The 22,484-nt window shown below is 43.7% G+C and overlaps 1 protein-coding gene across 3 annotated transcripts in view; it reads right to left on the bottom strand.

Annotated features, from left to right (window-relative positions):
• CNOT10 (CCR4-NOT transcription complex subunit 10) overlaps positions 1–22,484 on the bottom strand; it is a 118,409-nt gene that overhangs the window by 72,461 nt on the left and 23,464 nt on the right. For all 3 annotated transcript variants that reach the window (XM_088462771.1, XM_088462773.1, XM_088462772.1), the window contains 7 exons: positions 18,873–18,962; positions 17,849–17,932; positions 16,633–16,750; positions 12,715–12,861; positions 11,588–11,790; positions 7,031–7,152; positions 4,099–4,275 (listed from right to left, as the gene is read on the bottom strand). In XM_088462771.1, coding sequence (XP_088318897.1) covers positions 4,099–4,275; positions 7,031–7,152; positions 11,588–11,790; positions 12,715–12,861; positions 16,633–16,750; positions 17,849–17,932; positions 18,873–18,962 — 941 coding nt within the window. The remainder of the gene's footprint in view (positions 1–4,098; positions 4,276–7,030; positions 7,153–11,587; positions 11,791–12,714; positions 12,862–16,632; positions 16,751–17,848; positions 17,933–18,872; positions 18,963–22,484) is intronic.

Here is a 22,484-nt window from a genome sequence, read left to right as displayed (position 1 = left end):
GTGTGCCTCCCTAATGATTAATATAGTCTACTGTGGTTGCGTTGTCGGACTGAATCTGGATCGGCCTGCCCTGAAGGAGGTCCTGCGCCAGAATGAGCGCTCTGTATACGGCACGAAGCTCCAAAATGTTTATGGGCAGGTGACTTTTCTGGGTTGTCCATCTTCCCTGAAAGGTATAATGACCTGTTACCACACCCCATCCTCAAACACTGGCGTCCGTGGTGAGGAGTACCCAATTTGGGACCCATAAGGGATGATCCTTGTCCAGATGAGCCATCTGTAACCACCATAAAAGGGAGAGCTGAACATCTGGCGAGATAAGGATTGTATGAGACCGTATCAGATGATACTGACAGTCCCAACGAGACAGAATCCAACGTTGCAGGGGCCTGGAATGGAACTGGGCATATTCCACCATGTCGAAGGTGGATACCATGGACCCCAGGACTTGCATTGCTGAGTGAACTGATACCCTTCGATTGTGGAGCAATTTGCACACCCGAAATTGTAGAGCAGAAATTTTATCCACTGGCAGAAAGATCCTTTGCGCAGGGAATCCAGTTGTGCTCCCAGATGTACCATCCGTCGTGTTGGAGAAAAGGAAGACTTTTTCCAGTTGATTATCCAGCCATGCTCCTGTAGACAGGCAATGGTTAGCTGGAGATGTTGCTGTAAATCCTACGGAGACTGTGCCAATGTTAGGAGGCCATCCAAGTACGGCAGTATCCTGACTCTTTGACGTCTGAGATGAGCTGCCACGACTGCCATTATCTTGGTAATAACCCAAGGGGCTGTGGACAGGGTAGAGCCTGAAACTGATAATGTTGCTGAAGAACAGCAAATCTTAGAAATCTTTGGTGGGATCGTGCAATAGGTACATGCAAATACGCATCGTGTATGTCCAGGGAAACCATGAAATCACCAGGCTCCACTGCAAGCATAATTGACCGTAGGGTCTTTATACGGAACTTTGGCACATGGATGAACCACCTGTTGAGAGATCTCAGATGCAGAATAGCACATTGAGACATTTGGTTTCTGAATCAAAAACAAATTTGAACTCCTCCTTCCTTGTAGGGCCAAGGGAACTGTGATTATCACCCTTGAACTCAGCAGGGCATGAATGGCCTCCTTGGAAGGCCAGGGCCTTGATAAGGTCTGATGGATGAGTTGTACAAAAGAACTTCTGAGGAGGGCATCTGAGGAAGGTGAGGGCATATCCTTGAGAGATCACTTCTCGAACCCAGGCATCCATTGTTTGATGCCTCCCACCCTGAAATCCCCCAGGGGGGAGGCCCACGCCACCAGGCAGAGGGTTTGTTGTCCGGCTTGGAAGCAGGGCATCTGTCCGGCCAGGATTTCTTGGGGGCGAAAGGACCAAAACGGAGGCTGACTATACTTAGAGGTAGCTGTTGATGGCTAACTGGCAGATTTTGAGGCTGCCACTGTAGCCACTATCTTATCCAGTTCTGGTTCAAACAGTATATTTCTAGCAAAAGGCAGGGATTCGAGAGCTTTCTTGGATCCCGCATCTGCCTTCCAGGATCTTAACTAAAGGGATCTACGAGCAACATCCGAAGTTGCTGATGCCCTAGAAGCCAGAAGTCCTGAGTCTATAGCCGCTTCTCCAACATAAGATGCAGCTTCTCGTATATTCTTCTATGGCCTTGGATACCCAGGCTGCAGCCATAGCTGGCCGGGTAACCGATCAAGATAATGAAAAAAAAACTATTTAAGACATGTTTAAAGTTTTCTATCTGTGGCATCCTTAAGGAAGGATGTAGAAGGTATAGGTAATGTAGTGCTCTTGACTAACCTTGCCACATGAGCATCCACTGTAGGAGGGATTTCCCACTTAGCACACTCACCAGAAGAGAATGGGTATAAAGATGCTAATCTCTTTGTAGCATGGAACCGTTACTCCATGCTTCAGAAATGAGATCAGTAAGCTGCCCAGACAGAGGAAAGTGATCCTCTAACACAGTCTTAACAGCGGAGCTTTAGATTTAGGCGGAACCTCCCCATCCTCTATATTAAGGATGGATCTAACAACTCTCACTAGAGAGAGGGGACATCCACAGAGGAATGCTGGTCTTCCTCACTCGAGATAGACTCAGAAGAAGAACCATGTGCATCATCAAAATCTGATGATGCGTCAGAATCCAAAGGCTGAGCAGACTGATAGGATGACCACTTTCTCACATGACCCTTAGCGGTAACCGGTCTATAGCTTGCACGACTTGCTGAAAAGCAGTAGCTGGTTGAACCATACTCTGACTTGAGTGGCATCCAGGAAGAATGCATGGGGGGTATATACATAATAGGCTGTAATTGCTGTGGGTACCCAATAGTGGGAGGCAGTACAGGACCCGCCGTACAATATACTAACTGCTTCATAACCTGATACAAAGAGGAAACCCAGGGTGGCTCTTGTACAGAAGCTGGGGTACTGGAATGGAGAGATGGTTCTTTATAAACAGACAGCACACAAACCATCCTGTATGAAATCCTGAGATGACAAGCCTGTCAAACAGGATTTACATGAAACCAGCACAGAGGCCTCAACCTCCCGTTTCCTTTTACCTTTTGACATATCAAGTAAAAAGGTAACAGTGCAATTTAATGTGACGGCCTTCACAAATAATTAGTAAATGTTAAGTATAAAGGAAAACCCCCACACACCTTAAGAGAGGGATGAGGATAAAAAAAAAAGTGATAGTTATAACTGACAGTCAGAAATAAAAGGCAGTATCAATACAGCAGCTAGCAAAAGTCAAATACAATGCATATGCAATTTAGTTGCAATGGGCTCTGAATTAACTACTCAAATCACGAGTCTTGGTAGGATAGCACTATATACCTGACCCAGGGGAGAGGTATATGACCCAAAACCTCCTGAGACCAAACCGCTTCAAAAGAGCACAGTTAGTGGACTGTGAGCGCCTCATATGCATGAGGAGAGTAGGAGGAGCGACCCAGACGCGGGAAAACCCTTAAGTGGATCTGCGTCTGGGTCAGGGGAGATGCTGCCGGGGGATAGCCTACCTCCCCTAAGCTGCATCAACCAACCGGCCGGTTCCGCTGGTCTCATGGCAGCAGATGAGTCTACTACCGATCCCTGGCATCAGACAATAAGGCCCCGGTGGTCTAGTGAGGGAGCAGACGGCCCCGGGCCCTCACTGCTGCGGCTTCGGGTGCGTCACCAGCGCTGGAAGCAAGGATTGCAGTTGGCAATTTCCCATACGTGAGGACTCTCCTTACCTGACCTCTCCGTGCGTCTGGTTGCAGTCCGGGCCCCCAGCGTCGCCGCTAGCAAGCTCTGCTGTGACCAGCCGAAATTACCAGAGACGTTACTGGTGTTGCGGCACCGGTGGAGGTAAACTGAGTCGCCGTGCATGAGTCTTAAGACGCTCAGCACTACTAACTCTATAAAATTGAAATAAAAATAAAACATAAAATGAAAGCTTGGGACTGCCTGAGCAGTCCCTGTTATAAAGATGCGTCTGCGTCCTGCCACACGAAAAACTGAATGCCTGTGGCTGGGGTATATGTGGAGGAGGACCGGGGCATTCTAGGAGCTGAAAGCTTTTTGACTGTTTGGTGCCAGGATCACTCCAACCACACACCCCAAGGTAGTTCCTGTGGACCCTATGAAACCTGAAGAAGAAAAATTAAAATAAAAAAACTCAAACATAAAGCTTGGGGCTGCTGAAGCAGTTCCCCTGTCTAAAAGGTACGAGCGGTCCTGCCGGTACCAAACGTAAAACTGTCTGCCTGTGCCTGGGGGCGGAGTAAATGTGGAGGAGGACTGCTGCATCCTGAGAGCTAAAGCTTTGACTGTTTGGTGCCCAGATCTCTAAAATCATACACACACACCCCTCATGGTATCCCCTATGGACAATGAAGAAGAAATAAAAGCATATATATATATATATATATATATATATATATATATATATATATATATATATGTGCGCAAGATCGCCAGCATGAAATGTGTATTTATCAAATCAACATCTAATATGATTTACCAAGCCCATAAGAGTTTTCTCATCTGCTCAGCAATTAAAGGATGTATTTGTCACACTATTTATTTACCTGCATGCCTCACTGCTTTCCCCACTGGAATCTGTGTTGCCCGTCTGACCGAAATTTTTTGCACCATTTTCTTTATTAGCATCTTGCTGGTCCTCAGGCAGAAGGAGCAATGCATTTCTTAAACAAATTGCAGCAAACTCCATACTTGCAACCGGAATTGCGGAGGATTCCCCATCACTGGAGAGGATCAAAAACGTCATAATATTATACAAAAGCAGTATGAATTAAAGTGTCAGCCAGGCTCTATTTTCTAATTAAAGCAAAATAAGTCATTTAAAATCTGCATATAAAATGTTACTTTAAATATGTTTATCCTATAGCAAAAAGTATTCTGAAATCACAAGGCTGTAGATCACAGTATATAGCTCTCGCTCTACATATAAATATTGTGATTGTGGAATATGATTAACTTTGGCTGGTTAATATTTGCTTACTGCTGGGACATTATCTGAAATCTGGGGGAGCTAGTTTACTGTGGCGATATTGTGCTTTCAGAATACTTTCTGCTATAGGATACACATTTAAAGTAGGGGTGAGCGGATTCGGTTCTACTCAGCTCCGTTCGGTTTTAAAAACCGAATCTTATTGGCTATCCAAAACTCGTGACAGCTGATACCCAATAAGATTCGGTTTTTAAATCCGAACGGATCCGAGTAGAACCGAATCCGCTCACCCCTAATTTAAAGTTATAGTTTGTATGCAGATTATACAGATTATATTTTGTATACATGCACACACACACACATACATATTGCCAAAGTTATAGCAGAATGAGCACAATGTAAAGGTAATGGTAGGTGGCGGCACTGGACTGACATCTTGGAAATGCCCAGTCCTGCATCAGCTGCAATCTGACATCTTGTGAGTCAGTTTGAACACCAGCTAGGCTGCTCATGGTAAAGCAACGTGAATTATCAGAGTTCGAAAGTGGGTGCCCGACGGATGGGACATTCCATTCCAAAGTTGAGTGAACATTCAACATTCCTCGATCTACTATGCCATGTGTGTACCAGGAATACCTTCTGGAAGGCATTACCACCCACCGTGGACAGCGCAGTGGCCGACCATGGGTGCTTAATTATCATGATCAGCAGAATCTGCCCAGAATTGTCCTTGGTAACAGTCAAGCGACACTGGCTCAAATCACATTCGATGCAGGCGCAGATTTCCAGCAGGTCAGTGCAGCGTTCTTAACTTCCATGGAATATGGGAGCAGAAGACCCATTAGAAAGCCCGTTAACACTAGGACACCGGACACAGCTCCCCACCTGAGCTCGAGACGTCGCTAGTTGGACCCTGGAGGAAAACATGTGGCATGGTCCAATGAGTCATGGTTCCAGTTATTTCGGGCTGATGGTAGAGTTTGGGTGTGGCACAGACCCCATGAGGCCGTGGACCCCAGTTGTCAGCAAGGCACCATGCAGGCTGGTGGTAGTTCCATAATGGTGTGGGGTGTGTTCACATGGCATGAGTTGGATCTGCTGGTCCGCCTGAACACGCATTTGACCGGTGAACGCTACGTTGCATTGCTTGATGACCATTTGCAGCCCTTCATGGACTTCATGTACCCCCACAACCATGGAATATTCCAGCACGACAATACACCGTGTTATTGGTCCCTAGTTATCCAGAAATCGTTCGAGGAGAATTCTGGAGAGTTCCGATGAATGGTGTGGCCACCACTTTCACCCATGAACCCAATAAAGCATTTATTGGTGTGATGGAAGGTCTATTCGCACCCAAAATCTTGCATCTACAAATATCAGGGAGCCGTGGGAAGCTATCCAGACAGCATGGGTCAACATCTCTACAGAGGTATGGCCCATGACTTTTGGCATTTCAGTTTATATATAATACACAAATGATATTATACATATTGTATAGCATTACACACTAAAGCTGGGTACACACTGGACGATAAAATGGACGATTTCACAATTTTAGACTAATTGCAACGACAAATCGTCCAGTGTGCATGCACTATTGCATGCTCCCACGTGTCATCAGCAGCATGCGATTGGCCGTAATGCGCAGCCAATCACACGATATCGCATGTGGTGCAGTGCATATTAATAAAGAACGAGTGATCGTTCAGTCTTTCGTTAAATCTTCTAGTGTGTACCAGCAATCTTGGGTAATCGCCTCGACCGTCGACAAGATTGCCGAGTTGTTTAATGTGTACCCGTCTATAGGGTTTAAAAGTTTGCCATCTGCAGAAAAAGTCAACAATAACAAGGTAGTCTGTCTACCTAGTATGAACCTATATTTTACAATGACTATTCTTACATTCTTTTAAATAAACTAAAAAAGAAACAGTTTATTGTGCACAGATAATCTCATTCTTCCTTTTACACATCTTCCCGATGTAATGTTCCCATTTGCAATCACAATAAATATAAAGCATGTAACTAAATGGAACAGTGCCCCCTAGTGGCCATACTGTAGCTTTACCTTTTTAGTTATGTTTTTAATATGCTGCTTCAGCACAAAGTCCCTTCAAAAGAAGAATTTGAACTTCTTGGAAGGCAACATTTTGCTATATAAGTCTGCATACATGTGACCTTTCTGGAGGCTTCTTTTTTTTATATGTCCTGATTGTATTAGAATTTGTACTTAAAGTAGTGGTAGCAGATTATTATTTTTGCTTTTATATACATGAACACTTGCATTACTCTTTACATGAATGTGTAAATGCAAAAGTCAAGCTAACATGTATGTTTTAGCGGTCAGGCAACACAATAGGTCACTTCACAAAACGGCCATGCCAGCACATAATGAAAGACAACCGTTTATGTGAAATATTGACTACAATTTACTGCCTCAAAAACTAATGGACAATACATTACACTTGGGAAGATGTGTGAACAATATGAACAGTGTGTGCCCAAGCAGCTCACGTGACAACGGTGACATGATGAAAGGAAATGCTCACTTGTACAGGAGATTCTGGACAGACTGTGAAGCTAAGACTATTTTACGGTGATAGCCTTGCCCAACTATGGATTGTACTATGCCCTTCTTGCTTGGAAGACCTTTTGTTTCTTGCTCAAATGTCTGAAATCAAAACAATAAAAAAAACAAAGTTTATCATATTCCACAATGACAATATTTATAAATAACAAGGAAACAGATTTTAAAAATATGTACATGTCAAAGTGGATACACAGTATACAATAGGTTGTCCGATCCCGCGGATTGGAGCGACATATCTGGTACATTGTGTTTATCCACGATATGCACGCTCCCATGGGTCGTTAACAACATCGGCCATACTGCAGGGCTGACGGGATGTTGCGAACGATGTCAAGTAGCAGAATGCAGCAGAACCCGTCCCTCTCCCACGTCGGCAAGCGTGGACTTGCCGATGCGGGTCTCGTCGTTGGCAATATCGTGCTGGGTACCCAGCTTTAGAAATCATAACGCTGGTGGTTTTACCGCAATAAGACTACAGAACTTAAAGCAGTGGCAAGAAAAACCTACACCTTATCCATATGCAGCTTCCTGGAGGACTGTAGAATAGCAGGAAAAGCCATCACATTACACTCATCAAACCTCTCAATTATTCAACTGCATAATAGGAGTAGTAGTACATAGAATTATAAAGCAAAGCAGCCACTATATTACACAGACATCACAGCTATGCATTACTAGTTACCCCTGACCTGTACATTAAGACAGACACTAAAACCTCAAAATTAAACTGTGGCAGGATCATAAGAATCAGGTGTAATTATGTAACCACATCTTTGATAAATGTTGGGCTAATCTAGTATCTATTTTGCGTTAATGTGCCATCAAATTAAAATGATTATTATCACCCCCTGTACCTAAGATTTTGTAATTCTGAACTTATTAAAGTTGCAGTTTATACCTACGAATGTTAGTATGTAAAAGAGGGTGGCCAGTCTAGGTTATGCAGTGAATGCTGAAAAAAAAAAAAGTTGCACAATTGAGTAGCTAAATCGTTACAATCATATTTAACACACACACAAAAAAAAAAAAACCACCATCACTTTCCTTGAAGCTTTGTCTGACCTCCCACCTGCTTCTAATGTTCTCCTCCTATGACGACACCCCCAGGTCACTCGCAGTCCCAACAACACAATTGCACAAATGAACTAGCCACTGCCTTCTTGAAAATCACATCGCAAACATCTCATGCTGCTGGGAACACTTCAATGATACGATTGAGTACAGGTTTTTCTATACCCACCCACTTCAAACATGGGAATACTCGGACAGACAGGAGAAGAATATTGGGAAAGTCCCAGGAACCAAGTCAAATGTACTGAATTAATACCTGCACCTACCTAATACAGGCTTGTTAACATCCGAAATGTACTTTGCGTACATAGAATGATCTAAAGCAGGTCTGATCTGTTTTCCTAATGACTTTGCAGCTGCCAAAATGCAGTGATCTACAATGTGTTGCAGTGGTATCTGGCTACGCCCATTTTCGTTTAAAGCGATAAGGAACATTCACTATTTCCTGCACACCTGCATGGGGTGTCGAAAAAGGCACAAGATAAATCGCTGCAAAGTGCAGGTCACATCAGAAAAAAATGTTTAACCTGTGTCTGTTATTTTACACTCAGAAAACCAGATACCTGTCTAGTAACACGTAGGTCCTCCTTTCAATCAGATTACAGCAGCAACACGGCGGGGCATGGAATCCTCAAGCTCTCTGAAGTACTGTGTAAATGCCTACTGAATAATAGTCCAAAATTTCCTAATGTTTGCATCCCATGTGTGTTATTTTGCATTCAAATCTGGCAAATGAGGGAGCCAACTCATGATGCCAAACTCAGAGGAATGCTCCTCCAGCCATAATCTGGTGGCTATGGACCTGAGCGGTGGTGCAGTGTGATGCTATGAGAGCCCGCTCCTGTCTGAGTGAATGCATGACATGAACAGGTGCAAATGATCCGCAAGGAAAAGTTAGTGATGTCTGCAGTTGTTTTAGGTATCGTCCTAATGCGTGCCAGCTGAAAACACCCCAGACCATAACAAAGCTACCTCCGGTTTAGACTGTCCCTAGTTGGTATGTAGGGTCCATTGCCTCATGAGATTTTCTCCTCATGCCTAATTGTCCACCTGTCTGAAAAAGTTGGACCTGCAAAATATTGCAGTTATCTGCGGCAATGTTGCACGCTGGTCGGATGTTACAAAGTGTGGGAGATGTTGTTCACCAACATCAAGTGTTTCGTTGGTCACAGGAGTGTCACACACTGCATGTCTTCCCTGATGTTGTGTAGTACATCTGTGAAATTGCAGCACTTGAAAAACTAAAATTTATTTTATTTTGGGTAGTGTTCCCACGCCCTGCCCTATTTCTGAAGGGCAGGAAGCACCCTGTCCTCCATGTGGCGCCCCGCTGAAACAGCCTGCGGGTTCCGTCCTCCACCCACGGGCCACAGAGTCCCGCGGGTGGGGAAAACGGCAAAGCAGCTGTAACCGCCAGTGAATGGACGCCGGGCGCATGCGCCCGGCATCCATTCACAGTGACCGCAGTGCTTTGGGGGCTGCCCGGCATGTCCGTAAGTGCCGGGCACGCCCCCAAAAGTGACGACAAGGGGACGCGTCATAAAGACACGCCCCCTTTTCATTGGCCAGGCCCCCTTTTCGGACGCGGTCGTGCAGATGTGCCCTAGCTCTAGGTCCGGTGCCCTGTCTGCTTGCGGACCTAGAATGAACACTATTGGAGATGGAGTGACCCATCTCTCTGGTACCTGTCAAGCCTGGTTAAAAAACCCTTAAATCGTGATAAGTTGCCATCTTCACTGCAAATTATACAACAAAGGATTTCATAGATATCTGCCAAACTTCTATTGGGAAGATTCCATTTAATGCGGGGGTGTGGTGGCATGTACTTGGACTGGAGCGGCTGCTCTCAGTTTTTCTGGCACGAGTATATATACTTGGTTTACTGGAGTGTTTTTACAGATAAGCATAACTACCAATTAAAAAAAAAAATTTGACAAAACAAGATGACCAGCAGGCAGGCTGCATAAATAGATCATCTTAAGCTGGGTACACACCTTTTCGATTGCAGGCTGATAGGGAGGTCAAACCGATAAATATTAAACAGTACATAAGATGCGACCTCCCGAGACTTCCAGTACAAAATATAGCAGAATATGTACAAGGTTTATAATCATTGCTGCATCAGCAGTCATAAGACCCAAATCAGCAGCGGTATGGCCGAAGGAATTGTGCCATTGTTGGTAGTGAGGAGATGATGGTATAAGTGATGAAAGGAAGAGCACAAGTGGGAAGAGGGCCCTGCTCGTGAGAGCTTACACTATAAAGGCTTAAGTGTGTACATCATTGTAAAAAACCTGAAAATTGTCCCTGGGATTTGTCAGACAAAAAGAACGACCTCCTTTCACCTCACAGAGTGAAGTCTATTCATCTTGGCACCAGCAGTGGTCTCAATCGCTTGAAGAGAGCTCAAACAACCACAAGAGGGGGACCACTGTACAAGATTTTCCTACATCTGTGGGTGACTAGGTGATTTAAACGCAAACAAGACAGTAGTAAGGGGGAAAAATGCCTAACACGAACACCTGATCTTCAGTTTACTAGTAAAACTGTGGGAGTCCTTCCTAATTTGAACTGGGGATACTATGGGTGATTTTGGCAGGATAGACCCCCACGCCCCTTGCTGCAAGGTCACGCCCCCTTTTTCCATGGCACGCTCCCTTTTTCCATGGCATGCCCCCTTTTTCTGGCTTGGTAGATCACAAAATGGTTTTTAGCTTTATAAGTAGCCCACCAAGTCCAAAAGTCTGGCTACCCCTGGGGTATGCTATAGATTTGAAGGCTGAAGGAGAGTCTGATAGGCGAGGCAAACAATTCCATGAAGTGTTTAGTGTTTGGGCAGGTTAAAGTGAAAGGTGGTAATCAGAGACAACATAAGACTCCAGTCAATTGTAGATCTAAGTGTGAGATGACATTTCACATATAGTGGGGTGGTGGTGCTGAAGGCAAAGGGTGAGTAATTGGAAGTGGATTCTATTGGAAATGTGAAGCCAGTATAGGAAATTCCAGAGTGGTGCAGCAGATGTACACAGACAAGAACAGTCTTAGCAAGGCATTTATAACAAATTGAAGACAGATGGGTGAGGGAAATGTCAGATAGGAGGAGATTGCAGTAGTCAGGGTGGGAGATTAGAAAATGGATAAGAGTTTTGGCTGCATCTTGGATAAGAAAAGGACATATTGTAGCAATATTTTGATAGTGAAAGTAACAGGACTGGGATAAAGCCTGCATGTGAGGGGTAAGGCAGAGGTCAAGACAGCAGGTTTGGAAGATTGAGGAACAGTAGTGCTGACCGTGAGGGAAGTTTGAGGAGAGCTGGTAATGTCCAGATAAAGGGCTCTATAAACTACTGAAAGCAATAGCATCCTGATCTGACAAAACAATTACAAACCAAAATAAAGCTTAGAAGAAAAATGGAATTGTAATAGACATAATGGACTTACTTACCCCTTTATTGGCAGCTATACAGCACTCCGCTAGTCTTAACCAGAGTCGAGGGTTTGAGTGATACACTTGAACAGCTTCTATCAAACATTCAAAGGCTGCCAGTGGTCGTCCGATGTGCAGAAGCTGAATACCACAGTTATAGAGCAACTCGTAACGTTTGTTGGTCAACAGTGTACACATCGGTCTGCCTGAAAATTTCTTCCCTGATAAATGCAACAATTGATGGCTTTTAATATGTATGTAGCATGGATATTTCCATCACAATATATCTATATATACACACACACACTGCAAATGTAAATGTCACTTACATGCAAGATATGCCTTGCTGCATTAATAAACCCTTCATGAACAAACTATTGCACTATATTATACTACTAGTGTTCACTGTAGCTTTTATAACCCGGCAGGGTGCCAGTCATGAAGAGGGCACATCTGCACACGCCGAAGGAGCACGTCTGCCAGGAAATGGGGTGTGTCCATAACTCAAGGGGGCGTGCCTAGCACTCCGAGATACTGTGCTGCCTCCAAGATCTCCCCGCACTGTGAACAGATACCGTAGCGCATGGAATCTATTCACCCTGCGGTTAAGTGTTCATACACAACTCCCAGACCCCCGTGGGACACTGCATGGAAAGGGAGAAGTGCAGCAGCATAGCGGAAGGCGATGTGCCGCTGGCGGCCGATGTCAGCCAGGGCACCACTATAAGGACTGGGCGATATTCAAAATCTGGCAGGGCGTGGAGCCCCACTGAAACAGCCTAGCTGGTCCTACTATATTGTCCTGAGTTTTATCCCCAAAATCATTTCGTCAGACAGTGTAGGCGAGCATATATACCTCACAGAAAAGCATAACAACTGCGGTTGACAAGAGAAGTAAAATGTCCGTACTCAATGCAGTACTAAACAGCTGACAAAAACACACTGCATGCACTTAGAAAGGGAGATTAAGTACCAATCAGAATGTACCATAACTAATATAATTGTCGTTAGAATATGGTAACTATGATATAAGTTACTGTGTTTGGGTCATATTTGCAATGAAAAATGTGGCAGCAAGTGTACAATAGTTGCCCGACTGGATATCTAATTGCATCTATAACATGATTAAAAGGTGGAGGACTTACCTGGGTCTGTAGCTGGAGATAACTGGGCGCATGCAGTGTCATTTTCCTGGATAGCCTTTTTGAAGTAGAACAGACCTAAATTGTGTTTTCCCATTGCAAAATGAATGCACCCCAGATTGTTCCAGAACATACATCGTACACATTCACCTAAAATTAGAAACACTTAGAAAGTTACAATTGTATCCTCACTATACATACACAATGCCAACAAGTCCATCTGTGACTACTCGTCTAGATGCAACATATCGGTCCAGCCTTAAAAAGGAACTTTATAGCAATCACATTCTTTTTACTACAGTGACTACAAAGAGAAAAAAGGCAGCAATGATGGAACTAACCAAATACTCATGAGAATGTATTCTATCAATTCCCCAGGAACCAGTAACACTGATTTACTTAATGATCAATATCCATTAGACATGACCAATATTCATGAGCACCTGGCTCCCAGCGATTTCATATTCTACATGCACAAGATTATTGGATCAGCCACAAAAGCTGAGTGAGGCAATGGTTACACGCAAAGTACATATCATCAGAGTCTTCCAACACAGTACTGTATAATATGCTTTCTACACTAAGTGCACCTGTCACTTCATACGAGATGCACGCTATATAGGTCATGCTGTCCACTTACACAGCGTAGATAAATGTCTAATCTAAATCAAGCCTAATCTTCATAGGTACGTATAAGTTCAAGTCAAATCACTCCCATTAATCATATAGTGAAGCTTACGTAAAACAATGTCTAAAACATGATGTGTGCGTTTGACACTGTACAGAGAATGTAAACGTGTTCATGAAAGTCATACAAAAAGAAAAGAACACAACCAGCAACTTATTAAAACCAACAGCCTTCCACTTACCGCTTAAATAAATGTAAAAAATAAATACAATATCAAGCTGCAGTGTCGCTATGTGTTTGGCCATGCCACAAAGAGATTTAGGTTTTAAAACTAGTCATAGGAACAAATTAGCATTTTTTTTATATACCTTCTTGTATTACATAGAAATCTGTATATAGCACAGCTAACTTTCTGTATTAGAGATCAGCAGTTCGGTTCTCCTCGATTATTTTCGCCAAATTAGTGCAAGTTCAGATTGATCCCAATGGCTATCCAAAACACGTGAGAGCCAGATAGCCAATACGACGCCGTTTTACAGGTCCGAACGTAACAGAGTAGAACCAAACCCATCATCTCTAGTTTGTGTGAATAACACTTACAAATGTTTGGGGAAAGGTAGGGCATGACACCAATGTAGACAGGATCTGTATAACTCATTTTCATTTCTGCAGTGTTTGACAGTTTACTTTTAAACACAAAAGGAGGATTTATGGTACCTTGTTAAATCCTTTTCTTCAACTCCATAGGGGGCACAGGCAGGGCCGTCTTAGCAGTGTGGCCCCTGGGCAAAGCAATGCACTGAGGCCCCTACCCACCCATTGTGCCTCCAGTAGTGAGCCCCTTATATAGTGGCCCCAGTAGTGGTACCCCCTTATATAGTGCCCCCAGTAGCAGTCCCCCCCCATGCAGTGCCCCCAATAGTGGTACCCCTTATGCAGTGCCCTTTAATTAGTGGCCCAAGTTGTAGTCCTACCCTATGCAGTACCCCCAAGTATTGCCCTTTATAGAGCCACCAGTAGTGGTCCCTGGATGCAGTGCCCCCAGTGGTAGCCCCCCCATACAGTGCCCCTAGTAGTAGTCGCCCCCCCTTGTAGTGCCCCTAGTAGTAGTCCCCCCATGTAGTGTCCAAAGTAGCAGTCCTCCCCCTATGCAGTGCCCCTAGTAGTAGTCCCCTCCGCTTGTAGTGCCCCTAGTAGTAGCCCCCTCCCCCCCTTGTAGTGAACCCCAGTAGTAGTCCACCCCCAGTAGAGAGACGCGTATTAAAAAAATATTAAATAAAAACACACTTACCTGAATCCCCGCTCCAGATTCTGCTCCCGCCGCAGCCATCCGCTCCTCTGTCCATCCCACGGGCCGTCCCGCTCTGCTTTATGGGTGAGACGTCATGACGTCTCTCCCATTACCCACTGCGGGAGCTGTAAGATGGAGCTTATGAGTGAGCTCCAGCCCAGCTCAGGCAGTGGGCGCAGCAGCCAATGAGAGTCTGACAAACACCTTCAATTCAAAAAAAAAATAAATTGCTTCCAACAGCCACATTAATAACACGACTTCTAGAAATAGTTGTGTGTATAAAGGCCTGTGCTGGTGTTTCGCATGAGGTCTTGAAGATTTAGTTGCCACCATTTGGAATAGGTAAGTAGATATTTCTTCTTAGACAATGCTGAGCACTCACATTTGTGCAGTAAAACATAGTGCTGTGCACCAGTTGTCCTATAAGGTAGTATCCTTTGTGCGTTTAATTTTTTTTACTTGTATAGTGATTTTCCTAGAAGTTACCTCTTATTGGGAGGATTGTCTCTCAGAGATAATCTAATATAAATCTAGAAAAACAAATGGAGGCAGACATTTCATACCTTGCGGTGGGTGGTACAATGAATGGATTGCAACAAGTGCAGAACAAAGAATCTACCACACTCAGCAACATATCAAACTTCTATTTCCACTTATTATCCATGTGCATTTAAGAGGATAAATGCACCTGAATGACAGTGCGACCCAGCGACTTGGCGATGCAATGTAAGGATATATCGCACTGCCGTACACATGCATTGACCACGCAATATATCGTTACATGCATCATGTCACATTACATCGTCCTTGGATTATCTCATTGGACATACAGAGCATCCAACAGGACTTTGCAATGAATGACCGATGACAACTACGGATTGGGGGTACACACTATACAATGGTCGTGCAGATTGGTCAAAAGAAACTTCCTATCTGGATGTTTCCAGGCTGCAGTTTGCAAGATATACCAATATAGCAAGATATAGCGAATAGTGTATATCCAGTTTAAGAGATTTACAATATTGGCAAACAGAGTTAGACTAGAGTTAATTTGCATTGTTTAAGACCAAGAATAATGAGATCTTCTCATACACACTCATGGATAAATTAGCTACATATTACGATTTGACCTATAGATACCTAGGAAGATTAGGCTTCATATAAATAAGGCATTTATCAAAGCTGTGTAAGTAGACAGCATGACTTATATAGTTCGTAGTGTCAGATAGAAGAAAATTGCAATACAGTTATAAACACAGCCAAAAAAATAACTACTATAGACTTACATCATAAAAGAGCTATAACCATACATCAGAAGAACGTTCTAATAGACAATATCCATCCAAAAAAAGTAAATTTCAGCACACCATTAAGAAAAACTGAACAGAAAGGAGATTACCCTCAAGGACAATTGGTACATTTGACTATAGACCTTACTACATAGGTAAGTGCTCAGCAATGCTTGAACAACTTATATTAAAGCCATTTACACTCAGCCTACTCCCTACCAGCAATCTGTAGATAGCCAATATGAATTAAATAAACTCCCATTTAAGTTCCATTGGGAAATGGTACTGGGCCTTACTAGAGAAACTAAAGAGTGGTATTACTTGATCCTGTCTAGCTGCACTAAAACGATTTGGAGACCCAATATAAATCACTTTATACATAGCACCTTCATTCAAATAAACTGCAGTACATCCTTTTATAGCATCCAAGGTGGTGAAGCAGTGTAATTCTGTCAATCTCAGCTGAAGATTTAAAGCATCAATAATTCAAAAGGCAAAACCAAGTTGGTTTTGTCTAGTACGTTATTATTTAAATCTGCAGCCGGCATCGTGCTACTTCACAGAACTCGTACCCAATTAGATAAGCCCCTTTCTATCTAGAAGAGAAAAAAAAAGTAGCTTTCAAGCTATTTAATTATCGATTAGTACCTTAAGTTTTAGTTACCGATGTGAGTACAACATGGGAGCCAGTGAAAGTTATACACACTATTTACCTGTTTTCATGAATCCTGGATGCTCTGAGATATTTGAAGAGTTCAATAGTTTCACAGCTTTCCGATAATTTCCTCGAAGGTACTCAAAATTACTCTTCAAAAATAGTGAGGGGGCTGACTGTAAAAACAATAAATACCTTAACAGTGGGAAAATACGAACTCAATGCAATGTACAATAAATGGAAACACTGTCAATCAATTAAAGTCCAGTAAGATTTAAAAAATGAAAGTGTTAAAATTTTGTATTATTGAGCTGCATGTTTTCACTAGTTCTTACAGTGCTAGATTCACAGAAAGGGATTGCTTTTGTATAAGGTACTTCAAACATGTCTTTGCTGTAACTGTAGATTTATTAATGCTATTTTAAAGCACTAGCTTTGACACTTTGTGTAGGTCAAACGAATACAGATTTTGGAAGGCAAAACATTACATGCAAGGGAAGCATTAACTTTTGTATACATTAGGTGGCGCCTTATCCATGCACTGGGACTAGAGATGAACAAGATGTTCAGAACCTTTCTGCTGGATACTTACCTCATTCTGCTTTTGGCCACAAACTCTTGCACATTTTGAAAGGTGATTGAGGCCTCAAATGGTCATTACAGTAATGCAACCAGCCAACAGAATGATTTCACCATTGCCCCAACTCTATTCAATGACTATAAACTCTGTAAAATGTGGGTTTAGAAATGCAGTGCATTATGGTGAGGTAAAAGCTGAACTCTAATGTTGCTGTGATTCCGCTCATCTCGAGAGACTCTGGGATGTGAGGCAACAGTAGGAGACAGTTGTGGATTTAAATCAATTAAATTGGTGCTAGCAATGTACAGTAAGGGAATGCTCGTAAAGCAGATCACAACCATAACACTGTCCCTTTTACCTCGTACCCCTGTTCGGGTGTACAGTAAAAAGAACAAAGTTGGACTGCTGTAAGTATCGCGTCCCAAAACTGCCCCATGTTGACATTCTGAACATATACCGTAGAAAACAGTTACATTTAGACTGCTGTGTGGTTGTATTGGCAATCTGCTCTTCACTGCAGCCCTACATTATGCAGTATTTACAAACTGTTCGAAGAATCAGTTTAATTTCCAACAAAAATAGCAATTGCTGACTTCCTGTCCTGTTCTCGGTCTCCGAGGTCAGACAGACTAACAAATTCTGAATTCTATACATAAAAATAACATTTAATTATATATAAATACACAAAACTTACATTTCCAGATGTGTTCATAACAGACTTGATCTCTCTCTTGCATGCTTTCAGAGATTTCATTTGAATGTAGGCCCTAACTTTATACTGTAAAGAAAATAGAACATAGGAAGACCAGGAAAAAAAAAAAAATCAAGTTCCAAAAGTGAAAAACTGGTCAGCACTCAGTCATTTCCAACCACTGTTGGATTTAATACTATGTACAGAAATCCACTTCCATTGGACCATGTGATCCAATAATGGGAAACCCTTTGTGTCAACACATTGGAATAAAGTGATCTACAAATTTTTACAAATGAAGCAGCAGATGCAAAATAAAAAATAAAAAAAAGTCAGAAGCCACAACAGTTTGATGCCATGCTGAAACAGTGTATATGTTCAACATGGCTAACTTTATATTTTATTAAAGCTGCCCATAGATCAGCCGTGCGAGGGGCTAAATAATAAAGACTGAATGTTTTACCCTCAGGCTGAATGACTGCAACTTATGAAGCCCAATTAGTGCAGCTGAACAATGGCTGCACACAATATAAGGTAACAGCAATGGCCTTGTCTTTATTTTCCATCAACTGCAAGTCTGCTTTTGCTATGGTCGCTCAAATAATACACTAGGCACTGCAATAACCACTAGAACAAATCGCCATGTTAAATGGAAGATAACAAAAGCATGATTATTTGGGCGTTCTATAACTGCACTCTGCCAGGCGACCAAATGTGTGGAAAGCAAAGCATTTTAAGTATGTCAATACGAGTGTGCATTCAATAAGTACCGCAGATCAAAAAACTATTCTGAAAGAGCAAAAACAGTGCAAAACCAGAAATGAATCATGATCCAGCAGCAAGCTCCTGGAGGGGAGCGTCAGCAGGGTGGCCTGAGCATGGGATTGTGTGTTAGGATTTCTGAAGTGTGGCAATTTCCTTTAATTCTGTATTATTCACATTCATGTACTGTAAAGGACAATGTACATGTTTACACACTGAAGTTTAAGCACAAAATTATAGACATAGCTTTTTAAACAGTTCGTACCTGATGAATTTTTGACTTTGCAGCTTCTAGCTGAGCTCCTCCCTCTGCCTTCAGGTTAGAGGCTTCTTTGTTGTTGCTGTTAGTGTTTGTCTGCAAATAGGAAAAGTGGTGTGAGATGCAGGGCAATCCAAGTGTTATACACACATGTATACATATTATGTGTAAACACACATTTAAACATCAATTAACAGGTTAACATTTCTCAAATATTGACTTAGAACTGTGCTTTGCTGACTGGAAATATTTGCATTTATCTGTAGTATATACTAACAGGGAATAAAATAATTTATAGGAGGAATACAATTATGTGTAGGGCATTTCATGGAGATTGTGATAGCAACACCTATGAGCACGGCGGTAAAGTGGACTGTACTGCTACATCTGAGAGGCGTGTCATAAAACTGACTTACATCCAAATGTAAATGAGCCCCAAAGCAGTTACTAAGATCTACTTATTGATGAAAACACTGACACTTTTCCAAAAATGCATGTAGTCATAGGGGTCATTGTGCCTTATAACCAATGCAAGGAAATCATACTAATTACCCCATTTGAATGCATATATCTGTTTTTTATATAACAGCTTCATAATGGGGGCAAGGTGCAATCAGGGAAATTGCTACTATTTCATGGTGTCTCCCTGACAATCAGGGAGAGTTGGCAAGTATGGCTATGTCCCAGAGGGTGGATTTATCCTTGCAGGCTAAGGAGCTGGAAGGAAAAATCTGCATTCAAATTCAGGCTCTGCATTTGAATGTGCAGGGAAACCCATAGATTCCTGTACTTTGCATGGACTCTATGGGTTAGCGAAAAGGAGAGTTATGGTAACTTACCTTTGTTAACTCTCTTTCTCCGAAGTCCATAGGGTCCACAATGAGACAATTGGGTGTAGGTGAGACCTTGGAGGACCGGACACCAACAACAAAGCTTTTCAATCCCAGGAAGCTCCGGTCCTTCCCCCCTATACCCCGCCCACGGACTGAGGGCGCTTTAGTTTTGTTAACGAGCCAAAGGCAGAAGAGAGAAGGAAAACTGGCACACTGAAGAATCAAACGCTCACACAGAGAAGAAAACAAATGACCAAGAGAATAAACCCATAGAAGCTAGGAGCGTCAGGGAGGGTGCCCTGTGGACCCTATGGACTTCGAAGAGAGAGTTAACAAATGTAAGTTTTACCATAACACTCCTTTTCTTCTTCAGGGTCCATAGGGCTCCACAGGGAGACAATGGGGATGTCCCAAAGCAGTTGTTCGAGGGCGGGAATGCTCCTGAGCCGATAGGAGAACCCTACGCCCAAAGGAAGCATCCTGAGAGGCAAATGTATCAAAGGCATAAAACCTAAGAAAGGTGTGGACAGACAACCAGGTGGCCACCCTGCATAGCTGTTCAGCTGAGGTGCCTTGCCAGGCTGCCCACGAGAAACCCATAGAGCGAGTAGAATGAGCATATACTGGAGTTGGCACAGGAAGGCCAGACTTCGTGTAAGCCTGTGAGATAGTCATGCAAATCCATCTGGCCATCCCTTCTTGTGGAATCCATATAGGACGAAGAGGGAGTCCGATTTCCTGATGGAAGTAGTACGGTCCACGTAGATCTTTTGAGCACGGACCACATCCAAAGAGGCCTCACCTGCTGAGAGGTCTGGTGATTGAAAGGCCGAAACCACAATTTCCTCATTTAGGTGGAAACGAGAGAACACCTTGGGATGGAAGCCACGGTGTATTCCGAGAACTGCCCTGTCCCTACGAAAGATTAAAAGGGGGAGCGACAGGAAAACGCCCCTATATACCCTACGGGCAGGTGCGATAGCCAGAAGAAACAGATTTCGCAGTGAGCCACTTGACATCCACTGATTCCAGGGGTTTAAATGGAGGTTCTTGATATACTTGGAGCATTACTGCCAAATCCCATGGAGCCACAGGAGGGACATAGGGATGCTGTATACGGAGAACACCTTGCAGGAAGGTGTGAACATCTGGTAGAGGAGCCAGTCTGCAGTGAAACCAGATGGATAATGCAGAGACCTGTGCATTCATAGATGCTAGACGGAGGCCTAGATCCAATCCAGCCTGAAGAAAGGCAAGAATTCTAGACACATTAAAAACATGGGGGTTATAGTTTCTTGAAACACACCATTGGAAATATGTATGCCATATTCTGTGATAAATCCTGACAGAGGCCGGTTTACGGGCCCTGAGCATGGTCTGGACCACAGAGCTGGAAAATCTCTTAGCCGTTAGGAGGGATGTCTCAATGGTCCGGATGTAGACATGGACCCTGAGACAACAGGTCTACCCATGGAGGAAGGTGAAGAGGAACGTCTATGGAGAGACTCTGAAGAAGATCGGAGTACCAATGGCGTCTGGGCCAAGCTGGAGCGATCAACAGGACTGTGCCCCATTCCTGCTTGAACTTCTGAAGAACTCGAGGAAGCAGGGATATTGGGGGAAAGAGGTATGCCAAATGGAAGGTCCGTTTCACTGACAATGCGACCACGAAAGCTTCGTCGGGGTCCCTTGTCCTGGCTCCATATACTGGAAGTTGTTGTTGTGTTTTGAGACCATAGAGATCCACATCCGCAGACCCCATTTGTCCACCAGGAGCTGAAGGACTTCTGGATGTAGAGACCACTCTCCTGCATGCACATCGTGACTGATGAGGAAATCTGCTTCTCTATTGAGAACTCCTGGGATGAATACTGCAGAGATGGCTGGGAGATGTCGTTCGGTCCATGTGAAAGTGTGGGATACTTCTGCAATTGCTGCCCAACTCAGAGTGCCTCCTTGGTGATTGAGGTAGGCCTCTGCCGTGGCATTGTCAGACTGTACTTGTACTGGCCTGCCCTGAAGAACATCCTGAACCAGAGTGAGAGCTCTGTAGTTGGCTCAAAGTTCCAAGACATTGATTGGTAAACTTTGCCTCGACTGGGGTCCAGCGGCCCTAGAAGGACTGCTGGCCGGTCACTGCGCCTCACCCTCAAGCCTTGCATCCGTGGTGAGGAGAGCCCGATCTGGGATCCAAAAGGGGCAACCTTTGTCTAAATGGAATGTCTGTAGCCACCAGGCTAGGGACAGGCGAATCTCCGTGGGGAGGCCCATCATCTGGGATCAGAGTAGATGGGGTAGGCCATTCCACCTGGAGAGGATCAGGTGTTGTAGGGGCCTGGAGTGAAACTGAGCGAACTCCACCATGTCGAAGGTGCACACCATTGATCCAAATGTCTGCATTGCAGCGTGAATTGACACTCGGCGACTGCGGAGCAGTCTGCCCACTCGGTGTTGTATTAAGAAGATTTAGCCTGTTGTAATCTCTGGTACAGAGAACCTTTCTAACAAGAGGGCTCCTAAATGTACCATTCTTTGAGAAGGTGTCAGGGAAGACTTTTTCCAGTTGGTCAGCCACCCGTGCGTTTGTAGGAAGGCAAATGCTACCTGCAGATGGTGAAGAATCTCTGGGGAGCTGGGTAACAGCAAGAGGTCATCTAAGTACGGGAGTAGTCTGATCCCTTGACGACGAAGGGAGGCCGCCATAACTGCCATGATTTTGGTAAAGACCCGAGGGGCCATTGAGAGGCCAAACGGTAGGGCCTGAAATTGGTAATGCTGCTGTAAG

This window comes from Taudactylus pleione, unplaced genomic scaffold (genome assembly GCF_031769625.1).
Source record: "Taudactylus pleione unplaced genomic scaffold, aTauple2 ptg000053l, whole genome shotgun sequence".
NCBI lineage: Eukaryota > Metazoa > Chordata > Amphibia > Anura > Myobatrachidae > Taudactylus > Taudactylus pleione.
Note: the sequence above shows the minus strand (reverse complement) of the source record. Positions and strands in the feature narration are given on the sequence as shown.